Raw genomic sequence first — 24,166 nt, 5'->3', positions numbered from 1 at the left:
TGTAAGAAGTGACGGAGTGAGTCCCTCTAACCCATCCCTCCCTCACCTTGTGCACATGCATTGCCCTATGGATTGTTATAAAGCATCCCCTGGAGCTTGATCCAACCCAGAACTCCTTGAAAGCCAATGAGAATTTTTCCTGTTTGCCTCAGTCACTTATAGTGTTTGCAGAAGTCAATTTAAAGGTCAGAGTAACAGCAACAAAAAGTTAAAAAATATTTGTATTACTGACCAACGGAGAGTCTGGTCCAAGCACTTTGTAGTTGATCTCTAATATAAAACCAGGGGCAACCTAGATAGATGAGAATCTTGATAGTGGGAATAAAAGGCAGAGAGGGTCAATGCATGTACTCTGACAGCATGGATTGCCTCTATGTGAGAACAGATACAGGACAGAAAGAAAGTGTGAAGCAGAGGCACAGCTTCACGCATGAGCAGCTCAGACTTCAGTTTAATTGTCTGAAGAGTCTTGAGGGTTCCAGTGCAACTGTATGCATTGTGGGAAGTCATTAACTGGGGTCCGTGTTTGTAGGATGGTGCTGGTAGGGCTTTCAGAATGGAGTCTCTTGGGACAAAAATAGTATTTTTAGGAACAACCAAGTTGTACTTCAAATGTTTTGTTTTTTTTTTTTTCCTAAAATATGTGAAATGCTTATTTTTGTATTTCTTGTTAGTTTGCAGCTGATTTTACAGCTCATTGGAGATCGTAAGTTCTTCTCAGAGTTCTGCAGTTCTAATTCAATTAGTTTCCTCGTTTAGGCCAAAAAGAATTTTTATTTTCTAAAAAAAATGTGATTTGATGTATCTGAAGTGATAGTGAATTATGGTATATAATTATAATACAGAATTTTTAAGATATCTAAATCATTAAAAAGTTAGCAATTGTGTACATTAGGTTATTTGTTTTGCATTGTGACTGGTATGTATGCATGCAGCAACAGCATCAGAAAATAAAAGCTATCCCTTGAGTAAGCAGGGTTGGACTTTTTTTTTATCTGTACATTACATACACATTAAAAGAAAGGAAAAGAAAGGATGAGCAGAATTTGATGTTTGCATACTGTAACAACAGTTGGTCATCCCCTTTGCAAAAAGCCATCGATTTCCATTGGCCTCAGTAAAAGAAAATTACAGTAGTTCAGTGATTTTATTAGAACCTTCAAAAAATAGTACAAGTTTATTTTTAAGTTTTCTTACTAAAAATAAACCTAGGAGTACTAAGCACAAAGAAAACAATTTTTAACTTCTATATTATCCTTGCATTTATCATTTGAAAACTGAATTTTTCATGGCAGTTCAGGTGTGTGGCTGGTTAATGAACTCTGAGTGACTGCTATTGATGGTGCAGGTTGTAAAGTTCTTGTAAAGTGGGTGAACAGTCATTTCCCCTGAAATTAGAGTAAATGTGACCTAACTCTGCAGTTCTGCAAAATCCATAACAAAGTGACTAGCAAATTAAACAAATTCATCCATCTGTGAAATATTCCAAGGTCAAATTTTCATTGGCTACAAGATTTCTAACTAAAAAGACAGAGGATGACAGTACTTACAGTTTGGTAATGTTTGCTTACTGAGCGTGAAATGAAATTTAACAGTGCGGCATGTCTACATTTGTAAATTTATTGTAGTTGTTTAGACTTCTTAAAAAATGTCAAGCTATCAGCCTCTGCTTCCGGAATGCTGCTTAGGTCCAATGAATGCGTTTACTTTTCTTCTTTTTCTCTTCCCTTTTATTTTTTGCTGGAACAGGTTGCCCAAAGAGGTTTTGGATGCCCCATCCCTGGAGGCTTTCAAGGCCAGGCTGGATGTGGCTCTGGGCAGCCTGGTCTGCTGGTTGGTGACCCTGCACATGGCAGGGGGTTGAAAGTAGATGATCATTGTGGTCCTTTTCAACCCGGGCCATTCTATGATTTTCCCACTGCAATGTGAAGTTATTTCTATTTTGTCTGTGTTTTTCCAACACAACAGAACTGGTAATACTGCTTCAGTAGTTATTTTGGGGCAATACCAGCAAAGATGTGAACATCTCACGTGGCAACAGCTAGTGATCATAGTACACACTACCTCTAGCAGCATGTTCAGCTCAGTGCACAGTGTGTGAGCCCTTAGAAGATTTGTGGATTGAGATGCTGAACAGTAGAAGAACAAAAAGGCATCCATCTATCTCCACTTGGAGCTTCCATTCACTCCACCTAACAGTGCACAGGATAATTTACAGGCAGCTCAGTTCCAGGAGTAGGGACCAGGACAGTAGATCATTCATACCCAAACACCTCTCTTAAGGGGATAAACTGAAACCTGAGGGTTTTGTTTTGTTTTTTAAGGAAACAGAAGAATTGCAACTTCCAAAGTAACGCATTAAAGAATCATATGTGTCAGCCTGTATTGTGTGATACTCTCTGCATAAGATGGTATAAAACCTGGGAGAATTTATGAGGATTTCTACACAGATGCTTGCAGTGGTTCTCAGCAAAATTTTAGTGCTTGAGTAAACAAAATGAAAATGAATGATGTTTTACAGGTCATCTTGTAAAATCCTCATCCAGCCTGAATGTTCATGCTTTAGAAGTGCTGTCTGCAGATATATATACTAAGAATCTAAAATCATGAAAATGCTTCTCAGTTGGAATATCTACAATAAATTACAAAACTTTAGGATAGTTGTTTAGATAGCTGTTTCAGTTTGGTATGTTGACTGATATAACGTATTTGATGTGATATAAAATTCCAACTCCCCTTTTTTTTTTTTTTTTTTTTAATTCCCAGGTTAGTGTTGGTGAGGGCTGAAATTGGCAGTAGTTTGGTCTCTTATATGTTGGGATTACTTTTATGATAGAATCATAGAATGGCCTGGGTTGAAAAGGACCGCAGTGATCATCTAGTTCCAACCCCCTGCCATGTGCAGGGTCACCAACCAGCAGACCAGGCTGCCCAGAGCCACATCCAGCCTGGCCTTGAATGCCTCCAGGGATGGGGCATCCACAACCTCTTTGGGCAACCTGTTCCAGTGCATCACCATCCTCTGAGTGAAATGAGCTCTGCCACTATGTATGTATGTTATAAAATAAGGGAGTTACTTTTTGATCAGTGCATTTATCTTCTTTGTCTTTCATAATTAACCAAGAGTAAAATGCAATGCATTTCTTGATACACAAGTTTTACTCCAGTGTCCAAATGCATTCTATAGAGCTTGAACTCCAGTAGCTAAAGCAGCAGATTGTCAGAATGGTAGCCTGTAGGCCAAGAAAGAAACAAAATACGAGGAAGATCTGAATGGAGAGAACAGGGAATAGGGAATAAGCAGGAAAATGTTTTATGCACAGAAATGAAGTGGATGTTTGAGGGGTGACTTCCTGAGAATGATAAGCATTCGTATTTACTAGTGAAGAGGAAGGCCACAAGAGGGAAATGAAATAAATCCTGATGTATGAAGCAACATCAAAGGGATGTTCAAAAAAAGTGTGGGGATTCTTTTTTCTCACTGCCAAGTGAATTCTCAAGTAATTTTTTGTTTGCAAACCATCTGCTTTCAAAGAGAAGAAACCTTAATTACTCTGTCACATCTCAAATGTGCGTTAAGGTCAGTAGTCTTGTAATCTTTTATAAGATTATATAATATAATGTTATATATAATGGTCCTTTACCATTACCCTAAGAACACGGAATGAGCCATCACTTTATATTTAGCCCTGCAATTTCATATGGCAAAGCTGGTAATATAAGAGTAAATTATCAGTAGAAAATGTCAAAACTTATGGCAGGAGTGGATGAGTTTCACTCACTCAAGATGTAATGCCTTTTTTCCCTATGTGTTTGCCTCTTAACACTGAACACTAGGAATACTGGTGCTATGGAGGAGAACTGAGCATACAATTTTGGAGCTGTGATGTTTGCTTTGTAAGCTGTTCAACAGCAGCATAATGATATTTTTTTTCTGTTTTGTTTTATTTTCTTAAATGAAAGAAGGGAAACTCTCAGTTGGAAACAAATTCTAAACCGAATGGTAGAACCTGTTCTGTGCCCTTGGAATGGGGACAGAAGGGAAATCAATGCTCATCCATAATGAGGTGTCAGTTGCTCTCATTTTCCAAACTGCTGTTTGGCACAAGGAGATGAAGCACCACAGTAATGTTCAATGGGCCTTGCTATTGTAGCAGGAGACTTGTGGATGGAAACTGATCCTTCAGTTCTCTGGACATGTAATACTAGGGTCTCATTAATGGGAAGTTACATGTGAAGTTGTCCTTTTGCCTTTCATGTCTCTCTGCAAGTCTTTGTTCTTTTTAGTTGATATGCCTTGCAGTTTCAGAATGGGCAAGGGTGATAGAAATTACTTAAAACTTGGGATTTAGAAAGAAAGAGAATGGTTGGATGCGAACGGTATTTAGAGAGAAGGAAAAGGGTTAATGTCTTAACAATTAGGTTCTTCAGTGCCATCATGTTATGTTGGCTTGTGCCTCTAGGGCAGGGGACTCCAGATGGATGGCTTAATTTGCATATATATTTACATATTATTCAGTTGTAAATTCACATGATCATAATGGAGAATTTTCCTGTAGCTGTTTGTTTGTTTGCTTTTTGACTGTTGAGCAGCATCTTATTCTTGTCTGAACTTACCTGCAGTAAAATCTTTCTATTTATCCACTGCATCCTGACCCTGATAAAACACAGGTGGTCCAGGATACAATTCACTTCTGGGTGCTTTTTTTTCTTTCTTTCTTTCTTTCTTTTTTTTTTCCTTCCCCAGAGAGTCTTTCTCCTTGCTCCAGTTTTTTTTTGCTTGTATCCTTCCTGTCAGATTTCTTTCCATTGCCCATCCTTTATTCCTTCTTACCACTCCTTCCATTTATTAAACAAATGGCAATGGTTTCTTGCTGCAATAATTGATTCTGCCATCAAAGAAATGCACAAATCATCACTGGTGGGTGTTTTCAGTAGTGATACCTAACAAGATTTTAACTGCTACCAAATGACGACTGTTACTAAAAAGTATTAAGAAAAGAGGCAGAACATCCATTGTGGTATTGCTGGGGGAGTACAAACATTCCTCTGTGCCAAATAGTCCATATATCTAAGTTTCATATGTTATCTCTGATACAAAAAAAATGGTATCAAACAAGATAGGTAGAGAGGAGGATTTATATCATATGGCCTGTGAAGGTTGTTTCTTTTTAGTGCTGCATTTTGTGCTGGTCTTTTGTGCTTTAAGATGGAATCTTTAAATCCAACCCAAGGATGTAAGGTAGGATAATGTGTGGGAATAGGACCGTGCACTTGCACTCACTGCACAGTGAAGCTGTGGTCCAGCCTCTCAGTCAGATAGGATTCATTTATACCAGGATTTGGGGGATGTTTCACAACCATTTTTTCTTATCTCATAAGGTGAAAGAAATAAAACCTATCAAATTTTGCACAATAAAAAGTCTCTTGCAGAAAGCTTAACATGGAAAGAAATGCCCAGCAAGAGATTCTCTTGTAGCCTACTTTAATTCTCACATGTCAGATTTGAGTCTTCCACTGTCAGTTGAATCACTGAATTCCACCTACTTCAGCCTTGTTTGGTTCTCCCTTCATAGAATCGTAGAATGGCTTGGGTTGGAAGGGATCCCAAGAATCACGAAGCTCCAACCCCTCCACCGGATGCAGAGCTGCCAACCTCCACATTTAATACTAGACCAGGCTGCCCAGGGCCCATCCAACCTGGCTTTGAACACCTTCAGGGATGGGGCATCCATAAGCTCACTGGGCAGCCTGTGCCAGCACCTCACTACTCTCATGATTAACAACTTCCTCTTGATATCCAACTTTAATCTTCCCTCCCTCAACTTAAAACCTTGTCCTGCTATTATCTACCTTTGTAAAGAGTTGATTCCCCTCCTGTTTGTAGGTTCCCTTTAGGTACTGAAAGGCTGCAATGAGGTCACCCCGCAGCCTTCTCTTCTCCAGGCTGAACAAGCCCAGCTCCCTCAGCCTGTCTTCGTAGTGGAGGTGCTCCAGTCCCCTGATCATCTCTGTGGCTCTCCTCTGGACCCTCTCCAATAGCTGTCTTTCTTGTGCTGGGGTCCCCAGACCCGGACACAGTACTCCAGATGGGGCCTCACAATGGCCTGTGCTTCCCATAGCCAACATATGCAGCCTAAGAAAGTATTTTCATGCTTTACTGCAAGAACTTTGTTTCACGTACCTGCTAGGTATTTTATTTGAGTGATTTAATTAATGGATTCTTCCTTTCCAATTTCTACATAGGTTATGATTGTGGTGAGAACTGCAATATGCACCTTCTTATGACTGGAAAATTAGGAATAGATGATAGTTTTTACTCAGTATGGAGTATTCTTTTTTTCCATATGCATCTCATATTTAGTTTGAGATACACTATATGCATGAAGCAGACAGAAGCACAGTATGCAAAATCTTGGTAGTGTTCCCCCTAGCCATTTGCTGCGTTTCTTTAGAAAGATGAAAACACCTTTAATTCAGACTTTCTCGGAGAATTATGTTCTAGTTTTAGTATTTTAAAATATCAGTGCTTGAGCCCTTGAGGGGTTTTAAATCTGGTTAGAGTAGTACTCTGCTAAGCTGTTTTTGGGGAGTGACTTTGGTGTGACAAAATGTTAAGCAAACTTTTTTTTGTACATAATTTCACCTAGGTATTTGCTTCAGAGTGGTCAAGTTAACATTTGTTTCTAGGTGTTTGTGTACTCCAATTAGTCACTCTTCTAAAGCTAAGTAAGCCAGACAGAGGAAGGAAAATACAATGTATGCAAACTGTTACAGCTGAATTGAAGAAAAAAAAAAGGAAAGAAAAGCTTCTTTTCCCTGAAGCATGCATTCTGCATGAAATTCAACTTGACAAGTGACCCTTTTAAAACAGCGCTACAAAGATTTCTCAACATTCTCAACATACAAGAGACAGCGTTCTTGTATTAAACCCAGCAGCAGCACCCCCACTCTCTCCAAATGGATGTAGCCTCCTGCTCTGTCCTTTGTGTTCTACTTTATCCTCATTCTCTGCATCATTCATGGCTTTATGTGCACATTTTTAGGTGAGGGAATGTTTGCAAAAAGCAAAATGATTGGGAATGTTATTATGATAAAACATATGGATGGTGTAACACAATGAACAGCTCCTCTAAGTGTTGCTGGCAGGTGCAAGTCTCTTAAAAATTTCTGTGTTCATGCAGAGGAAAAAAAACAAGGGGGAAAAAAGAAAGATTGACAGTTATTTTTCAATTAGGTGACAGAAAAGCTGAACTGCAGCTCTTAAGTCTTACATTCTTGAAAGAAACAATGGCTTATGACTGTAAGTGAGCAGTGGATAAGAAGAATGCATGCATGTTTCGTGAAACTGAGTGAAATGCATTAAAATCAGAGGAAACTGATTATATAATAGATTAAGAAGTATCAGGTCTTAAAAATCGCAGTAGTAGATTAGCAATGTTTTACCACCATCCAGTTCTCATGCAGCAGTGTTCCAGCAGTGGTGCACTGGTTATTCTGCTTTTCTTTTCTTCTGTTGTCAAATGAGAGAGACGTGTGTCACTTGGTTTTGCTGATCTCTCCAAGTGTCTTTAGAAAGAGCACGATAGTTCTGCTGTGCATGCTTCATACAAGGATTTCAGGCAATGGAAGGGGATCTCAGGTGAGATTGCTGCTCAGCTCTTGCATACTGTGCTGTATTTGTACGTGGCACTGACTGCACATATGTGGACCTTATGTTCTTACTGCGCTTAATGGATTGTGGACCCGAGGCATTTGGTAATTTTTGACTCGATAAGCTCATGTTTTACACCAAGATATTTAGGACAAATTTTGAGTGGAAGATTGCAGCCTTAACATGAGCAATTATAGCGTGTAAACAAACATCTGCTCTTGAAAATCTAGAAGGTCAGGCAAGATGATACAATGAAATGAGTAGTTTATGGAAGTTCCTTTGTCTATTCTTACTGGTTTCTGGAAGCAGCAGCAGCAGGTTGTCAAAGACATCCCTCAGTTAAAAGGGATCTGCAGATCTCTTAACTCCGTTTTGAGGTCTGCAGCATCTTTATGGCTAGGGATTTGAGGGAGGAGGGAAACGAATCGTCTTCTATATTCTGCCAACCTCCAAAAACTGGTTGTATTCGCCTTAATTTATGTATTTTGCATGTATAATTCAGTGTTTTTTCTCCAAGAGAGGAATTAAAAGCAGGTGGGTGTCTCCTGCTGCCACTGTGTGCTCCTGGCAGTGGTTGTGTCCCAATGGATGCATTCCATCATTTTCAGGGAGCTCTCATGGGCTGCCGAGAGATGTAGAGGAAGGTGCAGGAGGACTCCTCCATCTGAGCTAATTTCTTTTAAACGTCAAAACGTGATGGATAATGGAAAATACCTGCTTAAAAGTGTTCACATTTGGTTCTGATATAAAATGGTAGAGGGGGTTGCTTCATACTTGGGCTCTGGTTTGCAAGCCCACTCAAATGGAAATCCTTGTTAAACATGTTCTACTTGCCTTGTCCTTGAATACCAAAATGTTCAAAAAAGTGCTGTGGAAAACACTTGTGTCATTTGTGAAATTTTACCTAGATAACTATGTTGCTAATTTTATGCAAGTAAAAAGGTAAATGCAGATATTTTACAAGCTGAGGAACCTAGACTTTGCTGTGGCTACAAAGGCAAATGTACACTTAAATGCTGACATTGTCCATGGCTACAGAAGAGTTTATGCTTCAGTTTAAATATGTGAAAAGGACAGTGTCTTAATAGTATATTGGCTTTATTACATCCATGGAGCGTTTTCTAAAAAGTCAGAGACCTGAGATGGACCCAATTTGATAGAGCTTGATAATGTAAATTAAACAAAATAGTAACGAGAATGGCACATACAAATATTAGCTAAATGTTGTCACTTGGCAATATTTTTGTTATGCAAATCACGATGGAAATAGCAAGACTACCCCTGCTTCTTCTAATGAAGCCACCTTGGAAGTGGCAGTAGAGCACATGCTTTGATTGGAACAAACGTATTCATGGAGAAAGGATGGGCCAAAGAGCACGAGACATATTTACATTACAGCTTTCATTGTAGTATTTTAACACCAAAAAACTGAGTTCACAAGGAGCTTCGGATATCAGCTGACACCTCATGCTCTCTGAGCATCATTATCTTATCTGTGTGTCATTAAGGAGTGAAACTCACTGTCATGTCTGACGTTTTGCACTTATAAGATTCTACAGCCAATGTTTGTTTCACTCTCTGCTTGACCCATAAAATGAGGATGCCTTTCTGGAGCTGTTGTGTGCTTATTATATGTTCCTGCTCTTTTATTCATTTTCTGGTAGGCGGTTGTAAGGTTTCCATACAGGAATGAACGGTTCATCAAAAGAATTTGCAAGAGAGTGAGTTCTGATCAATGCAAAGAGCAGTAGTTAGCTATCTTTTTTTCTTTTTTTTTCTTTTTTTTTTTTTTTTTTTTAGCAAACAAAAGCGGTAAACTGTGTTTGTGAAACTGAATTCTCTGCTTATACATCTGAAAGTAGGGCTATGATAAAATATTTACAGGTATGACATGAGGAGTAGCTAATGAATGTCTCCGGTGTTTTCAGCAAAGCAGTGGAGGATGTATGTAATGCATATGAAACATAAGTTTTCAGAAATCTGGGTAGTAAAACACTTAGTATTTTGACTGTATAATGCCACTGCACTCAGTGAAGATATTTCTTTCTCTGAATATTTATTTGCCATAAATAACAATTTCAGAGAGGGGGAAATCCTATCAGAAGCTCATGCCGTTCTGGGCTTCAAAAGTGAAAAGCTGGCATTGCTTGGCACTGCAGGTTACATTCAGGCGATGGGAAGCAGGTGTGTTAGCTGTGAGACGGGAAGATGGTTTGTGGGTGAGCAGCACTGGGCAACACTTGTAAGCCTGGGCAGGTGATAGGATAAGGGGGGATGGTTTTAACTAAGGAGAGAAAATTTAGATTAGGTGTTAGGAAGAAACTTTTTTACACATAAGTTGGTAAGGTGGTGGCCCGGCTGTGCAGAGGAGCTGTGAATGCCCCATCTCTGGAGGTGTGTTCAAGGCCAGGCTGGATGGGGCCCTGGGCAGCCTGAGCTGGTTGGTGGCAACCAGCCCACAATAGGAGAATTGGAAAAGTATGGGCTTTAAGGTCCTTTCCAACCTAAGCTTTTCTGTAATGAAGCAATGTCCTCAGCAGAAGCTGTGTGTTTGTTGAACAGCCATGGTACCAGGGAATGGCAGATGTACTTGTTGACAGCCACCTGTCTGCATGATTTTGTTTCTCAGCTTTTGTTTAGAGGACAGTTTAAAAGGCAGGAAGTGTTATGTTTTTCTCCCCTGTGATAGGTAGCTGTATTGCTTTGAATTGAGTTTATAATTTAACCATAGGAAATAATGATGGCTGCGAGACGTCTGTCTCAAAGCTGAGTGATTCTGACACCTACAAATAACTTTCTGTCCAGCTGTCAGGGAGAGCGCGGTACAGAAGCAAATACAGGATCAAAACATTCCTATCTCTGCACAGAGAGACTGCTCTCTGCTGTAGGCTAAGTCTTTGTTTGGTTTTCATGTTTCCTGATACTAAATTAATGTTTTTGCTGCTTGGTGGCAGAACCCAGAGGGAGACACAGGATTTGAAGTCTTTAGAATACACAGTATATACAGAGTATGCAGTGATGTGCTCTTTAAGATCCATATAAAAAGTTTTAAATTCTGTTTTATTTTTGATAATATTCCTGCAACTTTTTTAACTTTGGAAAGTGGAAAGCCATGTGATAAATTCAGGCACGTAATAAAACCTAGTACCTTACAGGAGCTGTACTAAAAATAATTCTGGACCTGGAGGTGTTTATTGGCTGGTGACAGTGGTGGCATTTTCACAGGGAAAAAAACAGGGCTGGTGAGGTCAGGGAGCGTTAGCACAGGCTCCCAAGGGGATCTTGGTAGGTGCCTTCATGGCTTTGCCTGCTTTTCTGGTGAAACGTGTATATTTTTGTGACTATATTGTTTTACAATACTTGGTAATTGGAAGATGCCCTAAAGATCCCCAGTGCCTGCCTTCAGTGTGCATTCATTTCAGGACTGTCAGACAGCAGAATCACAGAATGGCCCGGGTTGGAAGGGACCTCAAGGATCACGAATCTCCAACCCCCCTGTCACATGCAGGGCCACCAACCTCCCCACTTAATACTAGACCAGGCTGCCCAGGGCCCCATCCAACCTGGCCTTGAACACCTCCAGGCTTGGGGCATCCACAGCTTCTCTGGGCAGCACCTCATCACCCTCTGAATAAAAAATTTCCTTCTAAAATCTAACCTAAACATCCTCTCTTTTAGGTTAAAGCCATTCCCCATTGTCCTACCACTGTACGACACGTAAAAAATCAGTCTGTCTCCTGTTTGTAAGCTTCCTCAGCTACTTGAAGGTTGTAATGAGATCTCTCCATAGCTTTCTCTTCTTCAGGCTGAACAAGCCCAGTTCCCTCTGCCTTTCTTTGTAGGCTCCAGCCCTCAGACCATCTCTGTGATCCTCCTCTGTGCCCTCATCAATAACTCCATGTCTTTCTAATGCTGGGGGCCCAAGAACTGTAACACTGGTTTCATGGGAGGGCTGCCTAACGTCCCCTTGCTCGTAGATGCCAGGCAACAACTCCTGCAAGTACAAACACAAGTGATGATGGCTTGACTGGGATGACTGATGGATCCAGGCTGGTGCCTCCAGCCAGGAGGTGTATGGCAGGACCGGGGACCTTGTGTGGCTCGTGGGAGCATCTACCATCTGTGGTAGATGTCAAGGAAATGGGCTCTGAGCAGACACTGCTTTTGGTTCTGAATGGGAGAGAAACTTCATTGTGAAATTCCTGCTTTATCTGAGGAAATACTGAGGAATTGGGCGTGCAGCAGGAGGACAGAGTGAGTGTCTTTCTGGGCTGTTTGCTGGTCTCTTCCTGTGCCCAGCACAGTTTGTGGTACCTTCACATTAAAGTTTTAAAACTCTGCTAGGATTTTAAATGAGCGTGGCACAGTGTGTGCGTGGTGTGGCTTCCTTTGTTTGCCTATTGCCATGTAGCGTGGCCAGCTCTATCAGAAACCCATCTGTGAAGCGCATTTTAATGGTTAGATCTAGCAGTGATTAGAATGCACCAATGCCCAGTGGGTATATGTGTCATTTTTTAACAGCTGCCGAGCCTTCTCCCTGCTGCTCCAATTAACAAACTGGGCACACGCTTGCTGCTGAGTGGGCTGTGTGTATGGGTTAAACCACTCTGCTGCTTGTTCTCCTGGTGCGTGCGATGCCAGGAACAGAGCCGTGCATTTCCTGTCCATAGAACAAAACGAAATCACACAGAGCCCCCAACCCGTGCCTGTGTAAATACGAGGACAGATTTAACTGGCAGAGGGAAACCTGCCTCGCCTGTGGATATGGTTCAGTCCGCCGACTCGCATCTCTCCCCGCCTCCAAGCCCCGCTTCAAATGATGGAGACAGAGGGCAGCGAGCTCCCGGTGCCGGCTCCTCTGCCTGGCAGGCAGCACGCTTCAACTTTGCTCTGTTCAACAACTGCTCGCAACCCTCAGTTCTCCTGTCCTTTCAGTGTTTCTCCCCTTTATCTATTTTTATGTTGAGATATCCCAGTCCGTAGATTTTATAAAGTCCCCCCCTCACCTTCTTCTTATTTTTTTTTAAAGGAGGGGGAAACAATATGCTTTGCAGCCCTAGCTGAGATCAGGGATTTTAATGGTACCAGATGGTGGAAGGTCGCAGCGTTCCTGCAGTGCTGGCTGCTGCCCCGTGCCCGGACAGCTCTGTGTGAGGTGGGGGGCTGCCAGCGGGCACTGAGGCCATGGAGCGCTTCCTGGGCTTCGTCAAGCAGATACGGAGGTCGAGGAGGAGAAAAGGCAAAAAGTACCGCCCGGAGGAGGATTACCACGAGGGCTATGAGGATGTCTATTATTACGCCTCTGAACATTTTCGAAGTAAGTGTTTTGCGTAACCTTTCTTTCCTTTAGTTGTGATGTTACATTTGTGAGATTCTTTATAAACAAAACCACCCTGAAGTCCAACCAGCGTTCCCCACTTTCTAGAATCTGAGCCCTGTGCAAGTATGAAAGCTTCCGGGTATAGATTTGTCTGTCTGTGGCTGCTGATGACCAGTGTGAAACAGCTGAAGTGGCACAAAGCTCCCAAAGTGAGCAGGGTCGTCAGCCTGGTTAATATTTCAGGTGCAGTTAATTGAGTCTGTGTGCTGGAGAGCCGCTGTGAGATACTTTGCTTTGAAAACGGATGGGCTGGTGGTCGCCCTTGTAGGATGCCTTTGTACTGTGGGTGTTTTTAAAGCAGCGTAGAGGCAGCAATCTCTCATTGGTGGGTTCAAGTTGGTGATTAATGCATGCTGCTGAGCGAGAGTCAGCCCTCCGTGCCTGCAGAAAGTCTCTCTGTGGGCTCCTTTGTTGGGGAGCACCCATGAGGTGGGGTGGTGGTGGTGGTCATGTGGCTGCAGCAGCTCACCCCGAACCCAAATAAGTTGTGAAGTCCCTTTGCAAAACGTGCATCCATTGGGTTTGCGCTGGGCACCTGGCAGGCTTCGGTGATCCTTATAAAAGCTTTCTGCTGTTCTGACCAGCAGTGTGGGAGCTCTGCAGCAAAGCTGTCTATTTTTGAGCAGCTGAAGTTTGATGTGCTTTTTCTTCCCTTTTATTTATTTTTTCTGGAGTGGCTGTCACATCCTTTTTGTGCCATCCAGCTTCATTTCCATTTTGCTGAAATAAGAATCTTCCATTTGTTTTCAGATAAAATAGTGAACGTGGCTGTGCTTAACAGCAACAGAGTGCTGTATTCTCTGGAAAATATTGAAGGTAGAGATTTTCCTCTTGGTTTTAAATGCACCACAATTGCCCATCTCCAAAAGTAAACTAATACAGAGTGATTGATTTTTTTAGTGCAGTTCTCCCTTAAACGTTCTTTATCTTTTTTCCATTTCAAAGCAAATGTACTATGCTGATAACCTTTATGTTGTTAGGACTGAGTTTTTATGAGAAAAACCTATTTTCAGGGGCACTACAATCATAGCAGCTATCTATCATATTGGCATGAAATACACAAGGACTAAAAAATTTACTTAACACTGAAAAATGTGGAAATAATACAAGTCAATGAAAGCACATAACTTTTTTTGCTTTAATATACAAAGGAATGTGTCAAAGCAGGCTGTCAAAGTATTTCCCCTAGCTGATTGTTAGTGCTGAAGATCTTTTGAATAAGAAAGCAAAACCCCTTGCAGAACTGTCACATGTCATAAGGATTTGTTGTATGTTGATTAATAAATTATTACTCTTGATTTAACGTAAGGCACTGCGAGCAAGCCAAATGTCTAATGGATTTTTCATTTTATTCTCCTTAGAAAATAAAAGGATGTAGCACCCCTCAGCCCATGAGGGTTGGAAGCATTTTAGTTTGGATGAGTGCATGTCTGGTTTTGAAGTGTTGTTTCCACTGGTGGTCATAAGGCTGGCACTGAGCAGGCAGCGTGATGCACGGTCCTGCAGAGTTGGGTGCACGAGGAGTTGCAACTTCTCACAGTTACAAACGCAGAGCGTGTCGGGGGAGGTTCAAACCGTGTTCATCAGGGAGCCTGTGCAAACAGTACAGCAAACACAACTCCTCCTCCTCCAGGGCTTCTTTTGTCCGCTCTTCCCGTGTGCTGCTTTGGTTGGGTAGGTGTGGCGTCTGCTGAAACCCGTGTGTATGTGTGAAAGGATGCTGCTGGTGAAATTTTGCTGTCGTGAAATTGGATTTCATGTAATGGAGACAATCAAGTGTTTATATTGAATGTAATTATGATCTGGTATTATCCTGTTTAAGTGCAAATTTAGAGTAATTGCAGAGCTTTTAATAGCCATTCCTTCTGCACTTCTGTGTGCCTGAAGGATGCGTGCTTGAGAATAAGGTTGTACTTATTGGTATGATTCTCCAAATATCAGAGCTAATGAAATCAAAGACCTGTTGTTCATTCAACTGAGCAGAGCAGGAGCTTGTTCAGGTTTTGTTCCCTCTCCCTGCATTGTCACCCATCCCTCACAAAGGGTCGCCTTTTATGAGCTATGTAACCAATTAGAGAGTGCGTTTGGAGATTGTCTGAGCCAGTCGCTCTGTGGGCTCACTGTTCCCTCTTCCCCCCATACATAGTATTGCTTAGGGTGCTGTAGGGAGATGGAATTAATGAAAAGCTGAGGAAGTGCATTGGAATAGCCAAAAGATCAAACAGAAACAAAACAAAGTTATAAATAGAGTGGGCCTCTGGGAATCACAAGGAAAAGGTGACTTTAGTTTGTCCTCAGCCCTGGGTTTTGTAGCTCCCCATTAGATACACCGCGTGTAATTCTCTGAAGCTTTGCCATGGGGACCAAAAGAGTTGTAGTATTGGGATGCAGGAGGTGAGACTAGTGCAGTAATACCCAAAGCTCCCTGAATGAAAAAGAGACTCCGCTCTGACGTCTGTTTGCTTGGACATTTCATTCATGCAGGCTCAGTTCAGTGGGTATCCTGGCTTTGACACGCAACATCAGCTCTCTTATCTTTCCTGAGAGTCTCTTTCTGTGCCAAGTAGTGTGAGAACAGCTAAAATAATAATCTTCATACACAAACACGTATTGACATTAGTAGCACAGGCATCATACTCATTTCAGTGAGGCTTTGCACTGTGAACATAATGGGCAATGAAATTTCTGCCCAAGCTGCTCGGACAAGTTGGTGCTTATTGCTTAAAGTGCTTTAAAAAGTATTTGACTCATGCAACGTTATGGCACTGCCTCTCAACCTGCTTCTTTTAATGAGTCTTTGTGTGAACAAGGCCCTTGTTATGCCATTACCAGGACTGACAGCAAATGGCAGGACTGTTGTGTGGCATAGCTGCCTGGCCCATTTCCAAAAATGGCATATGTCCTTCCACAGAAGTTGGGATGCTTTGCCAGGGCCTCTGAGTTACAGCCTGGTCTTGAGTGGGAGGATGTATTTGGAGCCAGCCTGGCAACCTCTGACCAAAACAAACACAAGCCCCAGTCTGATTGCAGCCTCAAGTCTTCACAAAACATTTGAAAAGGGTTGGATTTTGTTCCAGTGGAATAGAAACAGATTTTGGAGCTTGGAGATGATGATAAAAAACGTTGCCCAGGAGGTTCCAGGCTACTTTACTGTGAACAGATGCTGTATCATTTATGTTACTTCATGTTTGTCATCCATTTCTTCCTGAAAGACACTCAGTTTTCATCTGATTCTCCTCTGTTGGTCCTCCCAGCATGATGGCAGCAGTATATTCCTGTGGTGTAAATGTTTTGGTGTTGGTGCCATGAAGATACGAAAGAATGATCTCAAAAACCAATGCGTAAAGAATTCTATTAGTAAACTCCCTCTAACCCAAAAGTTCTTTTTTTCTCTCTTTCTTTCTCTTGTTTTTAAGCTCTGTCCCTCAAAATGTTCCATGTAGTCACTCATGGACTTACACAAATAATTTTCTTCTATCCTTTGTCAAGGTCTCTTACATGTTGTTTGACAAGAGCACTGATAGTTTAGACAAAGAAGTTGGCCATAGGCTATCTTTGAAAAAGTCATGTAATATTTTCTCTCTCACCTTTTTACTTTGAATTAATAGTTTTAATTTTTTCCTTCAAAGTGTGTTTTGAAGTATACCAATGTTAGACAGGTGTTTCCTCAGATCAGTTTTTCTCTTTTTTTAATCAGTAAATGCTTACTTTCATCTAGTTATTTGAGATTATATCTTATATGACGTATTTTTTTTAATCCTTTAAAAAATATTATCATCACTTTGATGCCTTGTATGAGAATCATCAGTTTCCTCACTTTCAGAACATTAATCCCTTCCAATTTGCCTCCAAAGTACTTGTGATATTTTTTTCTCCCTTTCCATTGTCACAACTCTATCCCTTGTCTGCACTGGAACGTTAAAGGAAGGTATTTGACATCCTTCATGGCCAAGCCTAGAAAATAAGACAAAAAGGAAAAACTGAATGTTCTGTGTAACTCAGAATTAAAGATATCCTCTTGGTTGACTGAAATTGGGAGTAAGAACGATATGAAATATATAATGCACTGGTTGGCATTACGTCAGCAGAAGAACTCCCCTTGCTCTGATTGTGCATTATTCTCCAACATGACTCAGTGTTATGGTGCAAAAACTCCCACAGCTGCCAAAATCTTCCTAACAAATGTCTTTGTATTTCAGTTGCTTTAAAACTGGGTTAAATACTTACGGAAGAGATCTGCTACTGAAATAGCACTATGACAGAGCACTGAGGGAAGCAATGTGCCTATGGCTTTTAGTGCTGTGGCAAGTAGCAGCATCAGTCTTAATTTTCAAATTGTCTCCATTTCGTAAATGGGCACAAATTGTTCTTGTTTGCTCTCATCTCATTGATTTGATTGGGGTTGTTAGAAGAGTTAATGGTTTTATGAGTAGTGTGGTGACAAGGGCACTGAATATCTCTAGCTCAGGTTGCATAGACGGTAATTGATCTGAAAGGGTGAGGAGAATGACTACTTTTCATTTCACAAACAGCTTTTCATCTCCCAGGAAATTCATACTGCTAGTCTGCTGTGTGTTTGGATGTGTGTGTTGGGGCTGCTGCTTCTTCCTTACCTAATCCGGTCTTGTCAGAATAGTAAAAGCTCTGCTTTCATTGAAACTAAAGGTAATCAATTGGTTGCAGGCTAGAAGAACCTGAGCAGGGAATATGGCAGGCCTTGAAAGCACAATGAAAATAATCCTCTTAAAAAATTTGTTAAAGTTTCTTATTTCCTTGTGTGTAATGACTGCTTCAGGATTGCTGAGCCAGGATTGCTGGACATTGATGTTAACAGATCATAGTTTATCAATACTTCTGTTGTTTTCCCTAAATCACTTACTGAGACCTCACTTCTTGAGGTCTCAATAGCCCCAGTGCCACCAGTTTGGATGGGATGGGAAGGGACACCTATATCCAGAGAGACTTCTCCTGTGATCTGGTTGTCGGCTTGCAAGCCAGGCATGGCAATAAATGAGACAACTCCATTAAAACTTTATTGCTAGGTCAGACAGTATCAGCAGTCCCATTCACAGACCTGCCAGTGAAACAACAGTGGTAGCAAGTTATTAAGTTATCTTCATTGACTTTTAGGCTAGAATTTCCTGTGTGCAGGTGTCAGTTGTAACATCTTCCACTGGATAAAATTCAAATACTTCAGATAAAGGCTTTGTACTCTCCTGTTTCTGCTGCTTTTTCATCTTCTTGCATGTTAGATTCTGTTCTTAAGCAGGTGGTCATTGCATCAGGCATAGTGTTGTATTTTATGACAGCCATGCTCTTACAAAGGGCCACTTCTCAGGAACTGTGTGCATGTTTTACATGTGACCATTTCTAATTGCTGTCTCATTTGTCATGGTCATTAGTGAATGCATCCTTACTAGAAAAACCCAAGAAATGAAGAATTATGTATTGTTCTTTATAGATAGGAAACTAATAGCAATGCATTATAAAGTGTAAGCAGCTCTTGAGCATCCTATGAAATTACTTAGATCTTCCAAGCCCTTAAGAAGTGTGCATAAATTAAATGCTAATTTACTCATTTCCTGTTTTATATTAGTTAAATGAGCTTGTAGCTCTCGGGATGGGGCTCATGTTTGTAGATGCTTGTTTGGATAGTAGCTTTAGCTGCATTATATTGTTTACATAAATTCAAAGATAATTGAATTCTTTTCCTCCATTGCACCACTGCTGTCCCCAGCTTCAGGCTGTGTCTGCAAGGCATTACACCTCTGCTTCCCTGCAGCACTGGGGCAATGTGTTTGCTCCAGCCAGGCACACTTGTGCACACGCTCGGGTTCTGTTGAAATATTTTCATCATCTATGAAACATGCTACACAAATTCTACATTTTTTTTTTCCTAAAGCAGTGGTACAGGAGCCAATTTAAGTTTATTCGGAATAGGATTGCTTTTTTAAATTACAATTTGTGGCTCTCCTGCAAGTGGCCCTTAGGCTCTGGGCGCAGCTCAGAGCACAGATAGTGAAGCTTTGAGTTGAGGGAAACCAGCTTATTTCCTTCAAGTAACTGAAAAAATGAGACATGAATTACCTATTTCTTTACAGGAAGTATCTTCTACCTGCTAGCAGCTGCAAGTATTGAACTATGCTACTTTTATTTGTTTTTGGGTCCCACTCATTACCAATTTATTAAAGCTCCCGATTGTCTTTGTTTAAGCAATGTATTCATTATGGGTCATCCTCCTCTTGCAGTGGTGTCTGGTAGCTGTAGTGGTGAGATTGCATCTTTTGTGGTTTGGAGAACTGAGCATTCTTTATTCTTCAGTATGTTTGGAATATCTGACATTTGGGTTCAAACAATGAAATGTTGAGAGGCTTGAACAACATTTAGCTTCCTGCTTCCTGAAATGATGTGTAAGCTCACGTGTTTAATCATGAATTCATCAATTTGCATTGTGAATATTTAGTGGTAAGATTCTGTTCTCTCTTGGATATTGTGAAGTGAACAAGACGTTGGGTTTTGTGAACTAGGATTAAAGAGAATGAGAGGTTAGAATCACAGAATCATAGAATCACAAGGTTGGAAACTACCTATAAGATCATCTACTCCGACTGTCTCCTCATCATCATTGGCAATTAAAGTTAAAGGTTAAAGCAACTCCTGAGATGTTTGCTTTAATACTGGCTATCAGTTCTTAATCAGAACTTAATTTAATTAGTAAAACAAAGAGGGAAACAACGATACAAGCCCTTGTTGATGAGATTTATAAGCATTTATTGAGTTATTGCTGTTTTTTCAGCAGGGAACCCCAGCAGTTATAATTAATTGGATAATAATAATGTAATCATAACCATCATATAATAATAATATATATAATAATAAAATATTAATAATATATACATCAGAATGTATATAAACACCTGTTACTTATAGAAAGCATATTTTGAAATTGTGTGTACAGAAAGCATTAGACTACTTTTAAAAATGTTTCTCAGCAGAGAAGAGTGGGCCTGGGAGGAGCTGAGAGGTGCAGACACAGCAGGGGGAGAGCTGGGTGCAGCAGCCCGTTCTGCCCCTGGCTCCAGCTTTCTCCTTTTCTCTACATCCTTGACTCAGGAAGTCATCTTTTTGTGACATCCCATACATCTCGACACTGCTACGTTTTCTCAGAAGGTTTTCTGTTTTCCCTCTCAAACCAGATCATATGCAAACCAGCATAAAAGACTGTTGCAGAGGACATGTAAGTAGAATTTGAAGACCATCAGAGCTAAGGTTGCCTACAGAACCTTCATTTGGCCTTGCTTTAATGATTACTCAATTAAGAGCAATCTGCTTGTTTCACCACAGCTGTGGCGGACTCACAGGTGGCCTAAGCAGAGCTCAGGGCCTTGCTCCATCCCTGCTTCATTTAGACCTGACTTAAGAGATTGAATTTGATGTACAGTTTGCTGTAGCAGGCCAAGGGAAGCATGGTTTGTGGATGTAAAAATTATATAAGCCTAACTGCTCTGAAATTTCAGCCATAAGGCACTTCAGGCTGGAACTTCTAAATTACCACATACCTTTGATGATAATCTCCCTGTGCTCTAGTTCTCCACCTGTGAAATGAGGTTAATGGCACCTCTCCTTTACTGGTACACCATGAAAGTAAATTAGTGTTTGCTAAGCCCTCAGATGCTATGGTGATGAGCACCATAGAAAAAGGTTTTCTCAGGGAGAAATTAATGCCTGTCCTGAGAGAAGGGCTTGAATACTGTGTGGGAGCTAAGGCACGGGGTTCCAGTTCGAGCAATGAGGGGAAAACAAGGTCTTGAACAATTTCTCAGGTGAAGTCATTTATTTGAGGCATTAAATGAGACCAAGTGAAAGAGTAGCTCAGGTGATTAATGGTTCTGCTGTAAGGCATGTGTAAAAAGGAGGCCAAACTGAGGCTCACTAAGAATTGCTTAATTTGGCACTTAGATTTGTTTGCTTTTTTATTCTTCTGTGTGTACATGCATATAGGAGAGAAAATGGAACAGTAGCTTATTGGTTTTGGAGTGGAAATTTCCCAACAGTGTGTCATGGCCATGATGCAGATGAACCAAAGACTCCTTTGTTTTGTGACGGTGAATGTACTTGTTGGTGACCGGTCACAGGATCTGACTGCAGGCAATAGAGCTCTGAGGCATTTTTTTAGTATGGAACACAAGCAGTTAGAGAAGGGAAGGAACCAAGTTGATTTACCTGCAGTCCTAGGGTGCTCTGAACAGCTGTGAGAGGCTGCAGGAGTGAGCTGTGCATTAAAGGCAATCAAGAGCCGAGCTGGAATTGAGCAGCAGGGTGCAAAAGGAGGTAGGGGATCCCCTGACTCTGCAGAGTTTGAGGATGTGGCTGCCTGCTCCTCCAGCCCTGCAGTCGGAGCCCTTCAGTTTTGCCCGGTCTGTTCTGTACTTGCTAATCCATATATAAGATAATCTCCCACATGGAGTGTGGGGACACCAGCTCTTCTGCAGAGGTCTGGTGTGGAGATAGGGCATCAGACACTGTGTTTCAGGGGCCAGACTTGAGCTTGACCTGATGCATGTAATACCCTTGTGTGCATTCTTGGCTGTGGAATTAAGGAGGACAAACAAGATGGGAATGAAGATGTTTATTGGGATGGCAAGAAATCTCTTTGCAGGTACTCAACTGGATAAAGGCTGCAAGCGACCTAGTCTGCCTTTGAAATCAGATTCAGCTTCAAAGCTGGCCTTGCTCTGAGAAGGGATTTTGAGCTAGAGGAATTCCAGAGAGTCCTCCCCACCTCAGTTATTCTGTGGTTTTGTAAAAAGGAACTTTGGAGAAAAAAGCAGGAGAGTAGAAGACAGAAGGGAGAAGAAAATTAAATATGGATCTGGGGAAAATGCTGTTTGAATTAAACCACAAAAAAGAAAGTGAAACCAAAGGCACACAGATGCTACATGGAGTATTAGATCAGTAACTTGTGTTTTCAAATTTGTTAGCAAGTTCTGTGCCTTTGGGTCTGTTTAACAAGCTCTGTGGTTGCTCAGGTCTGTGCCATTTTGATAACAGATGGGGGGGAAACTCCTCACTCAATGCAGTTGCTCTGTCAACTGACAGCAAACACTATTAAAAAATAACAAATAAATACAGGAAACACTGAATAGTGTGTATTTAAAATGCACAGTGATACAAACTCTTTTTTTGCCTTTTTTCCTGCGGGTTAGAGGAGGAGGTGATTTAAAGCCCTGATGACCCAGCTAGCCATACTCCTACATTTGTAGAAGCCCTGTAGGAAATGTGTGGACCACACAGTTCCTTTCACATATGGGTAATGACCCAAGCTGCAGACTGCAGAGCCAGCTGCGTTAGCTTTGAATGCTCAGCACTCAGAATGGTTGTGAGCCACACTGTCTGATAGGGATGTCACATCTGACAAGCCTGTTTTAGGGAAAATGAGATGGTGCCTGTGAAGGGAAGTTGGGACAGAGCCTGGATCTTTGGCAGAGTGCTTCCAGTAGAAGCAGCACTCAGGTCAGTTGTCAGTAAATCTAAGTCTGTCCACTGGCATTTTCAATTCAGAAAGCAAGAACACGGATTTTCTGTTGGGTAGTAGTGGGATTTAATGTGGCATGTCATTAAAATGTTACATTTTATTTCATTGCTGAAAGGGGAAAGGGGGTAAAATTCTGAAATGGAGAAACTAAAGCTGCTGAGGTGGGTGGTTATGGCTGGTCATAGATAATTAAGTGAAGGGGAATGCAGCAAGATAGCAGAACCACTGGCCTCTCTGAAGACTCTGGGATTTCAGTGACAGTTTGGTTGTCTCTGAAGTGCACCCTCCATACCTTGACCCATTTTTCACCTGCACTTCCCAGACTTCCAGAGAAGTTGCTCAGAGATTCCCAGCACTTTTCCACCAGTTACCATTCACTTGTTGCCACAGCCTGTGTGGAAAAAAACAAAGTCTTTTCCAGCTTAGGACATGAATGATGTATTTTTCCTGGTATACTTTAAAGCATAACTACAAAAACATAGCTATATCTAGATGTGTGGTTTTTTGGTAACCCTTCTCTGCTCTCCCAGTTGTTGTACATCTTAGGTGCCTTAATAAGGCAGAGAGTAACTGGCACTGCACTGCAGGTAATGGAGGAAATCAGGGAGGGCTTCTCTACTTGGAAGAGCACAGCCATGCCTTTGAAACGCTGCTGCTCCAACTGGAACACAAAGGATTTAGAAAGTACCGAATGCTACCATTTTGTACCTGAGTCCTTGATTCCTGTGTTGCAGTTCAGCATTTGGCATTTGCTTCTATGGTGGATAGAAAACCATACCTCTTTCTAGGTTCTTTCTTGGACTTGTGTGAGGAATCTGAATGGCTGTGAATTTTGCAGAACTGATGATGCCATGCTAATTGTTTCCAGAGGCTTAGCAAAGATGTGCAAATTTGTTGTAGTTGCAGCCTATGGTCTGTTGTGTCTTACAGGTAATTGAGCTTCTACTGCCACATGTACGTTCACTATAGGTTATTTTCTTCGTGATAGATAATGAATTTGAATAGTGAAATGATATGTGAAATGATATACTGAAAATAATGAAATGATAATGAATTTTATTAGCTGTTGGTTTAACAGTCTTAAGAAGATACAGTGCTGTTGTTCTGCATTGTTGTTCAGAGGCTTACAACAATGTGAGGAGAAAAGACGGCAGGGCAGTACTCTGTTCCACTGTGTGATGATAACTTAAATTTACTCTTTGGGAAATGCTCAAACCCTGTATCTTCCTCACAGTATCTCATTGGAAAGGCAATATTTGAAAAATCAGTGAAAGTAATTGCTTAGAGTCACTTATGAGAAAGCTTGAATATGTTGGTATTTCATGGCCTGGTAAACTATCAGTGGATTTGCAGGTAAGGAAAATGTAGATTTGGTGAGTGGCCTCCCTTTAGTGATAAAATGAAGTATATCTTATGTGATTCGTTAGTGGATGACAAGCAGCAGCTTTATGGCCTTAGATATATGCAAACTACTGCTAACTGAAATGGAAACATGTAAAAATAAGAAGAAATATTAAACCTGATTTAGAGCAACCTACAGAAGGTAATCTGATCGCTTCTCTATGAGCAGTTAAATTTGTTCCTATAAATAGTGTTC

The 24,166-nt window shown here is 41.1% G+C and overlaps 1 protein-coding gene across 10 annotated transcripts in view; it reads left to right on the top strand.

Annotated features, from left to right (window-relative positions):
• GRIP1 (glutamate receptor interacting protein 1) overlaps positions 1 to 24,166 on the top strand; it is a 307,239-nt gene that overhangs the window by 82,345 nt on the left and 200,728 nt on the right. For 7 of the 10 annotated variants that reach the window (XM_048933927.1, XM_048933930.1, XM_048933922.1 and 4 more), the window contains exon 1: positions 12,468 to 12,971. The exons of the other annotated variants lie outside the window; for them this stretch is intronic. In XM_048933927.1, coding sequence (XP_048789884.1) covers positions 12,839 to 12,971 — 133 coding nt within the window. In that variant the 5' untranslated portion in view covers positions 12,468 to 12,838. Of the gene's footprint in view, positions 1 to 12,467; positions 12,972 to 24,166 lie in introns of those variants that run through there. 10 annotated transcript variants of the gene reach the window in all.

The sequence above is a fragment of the Lagopus muta genome, chromosome 1 (genome assembly GCF_023343835.1).
Source record: "Lagopus muta isolate bLagMut1 chromosome 1, bLagMut1 primary, whole genome shotgun sequence".
NCBI classification, from domain to species: Eukaryota; Metazoa; Chordata; class Aves; order Galliformes; family Phasianidae; genus Lagopus; species Lagopus muta.
Note: the sequence above shows the minus strand (reverse complement) of the source record. Positions and strands in the feature narration are given on the sequence as shown.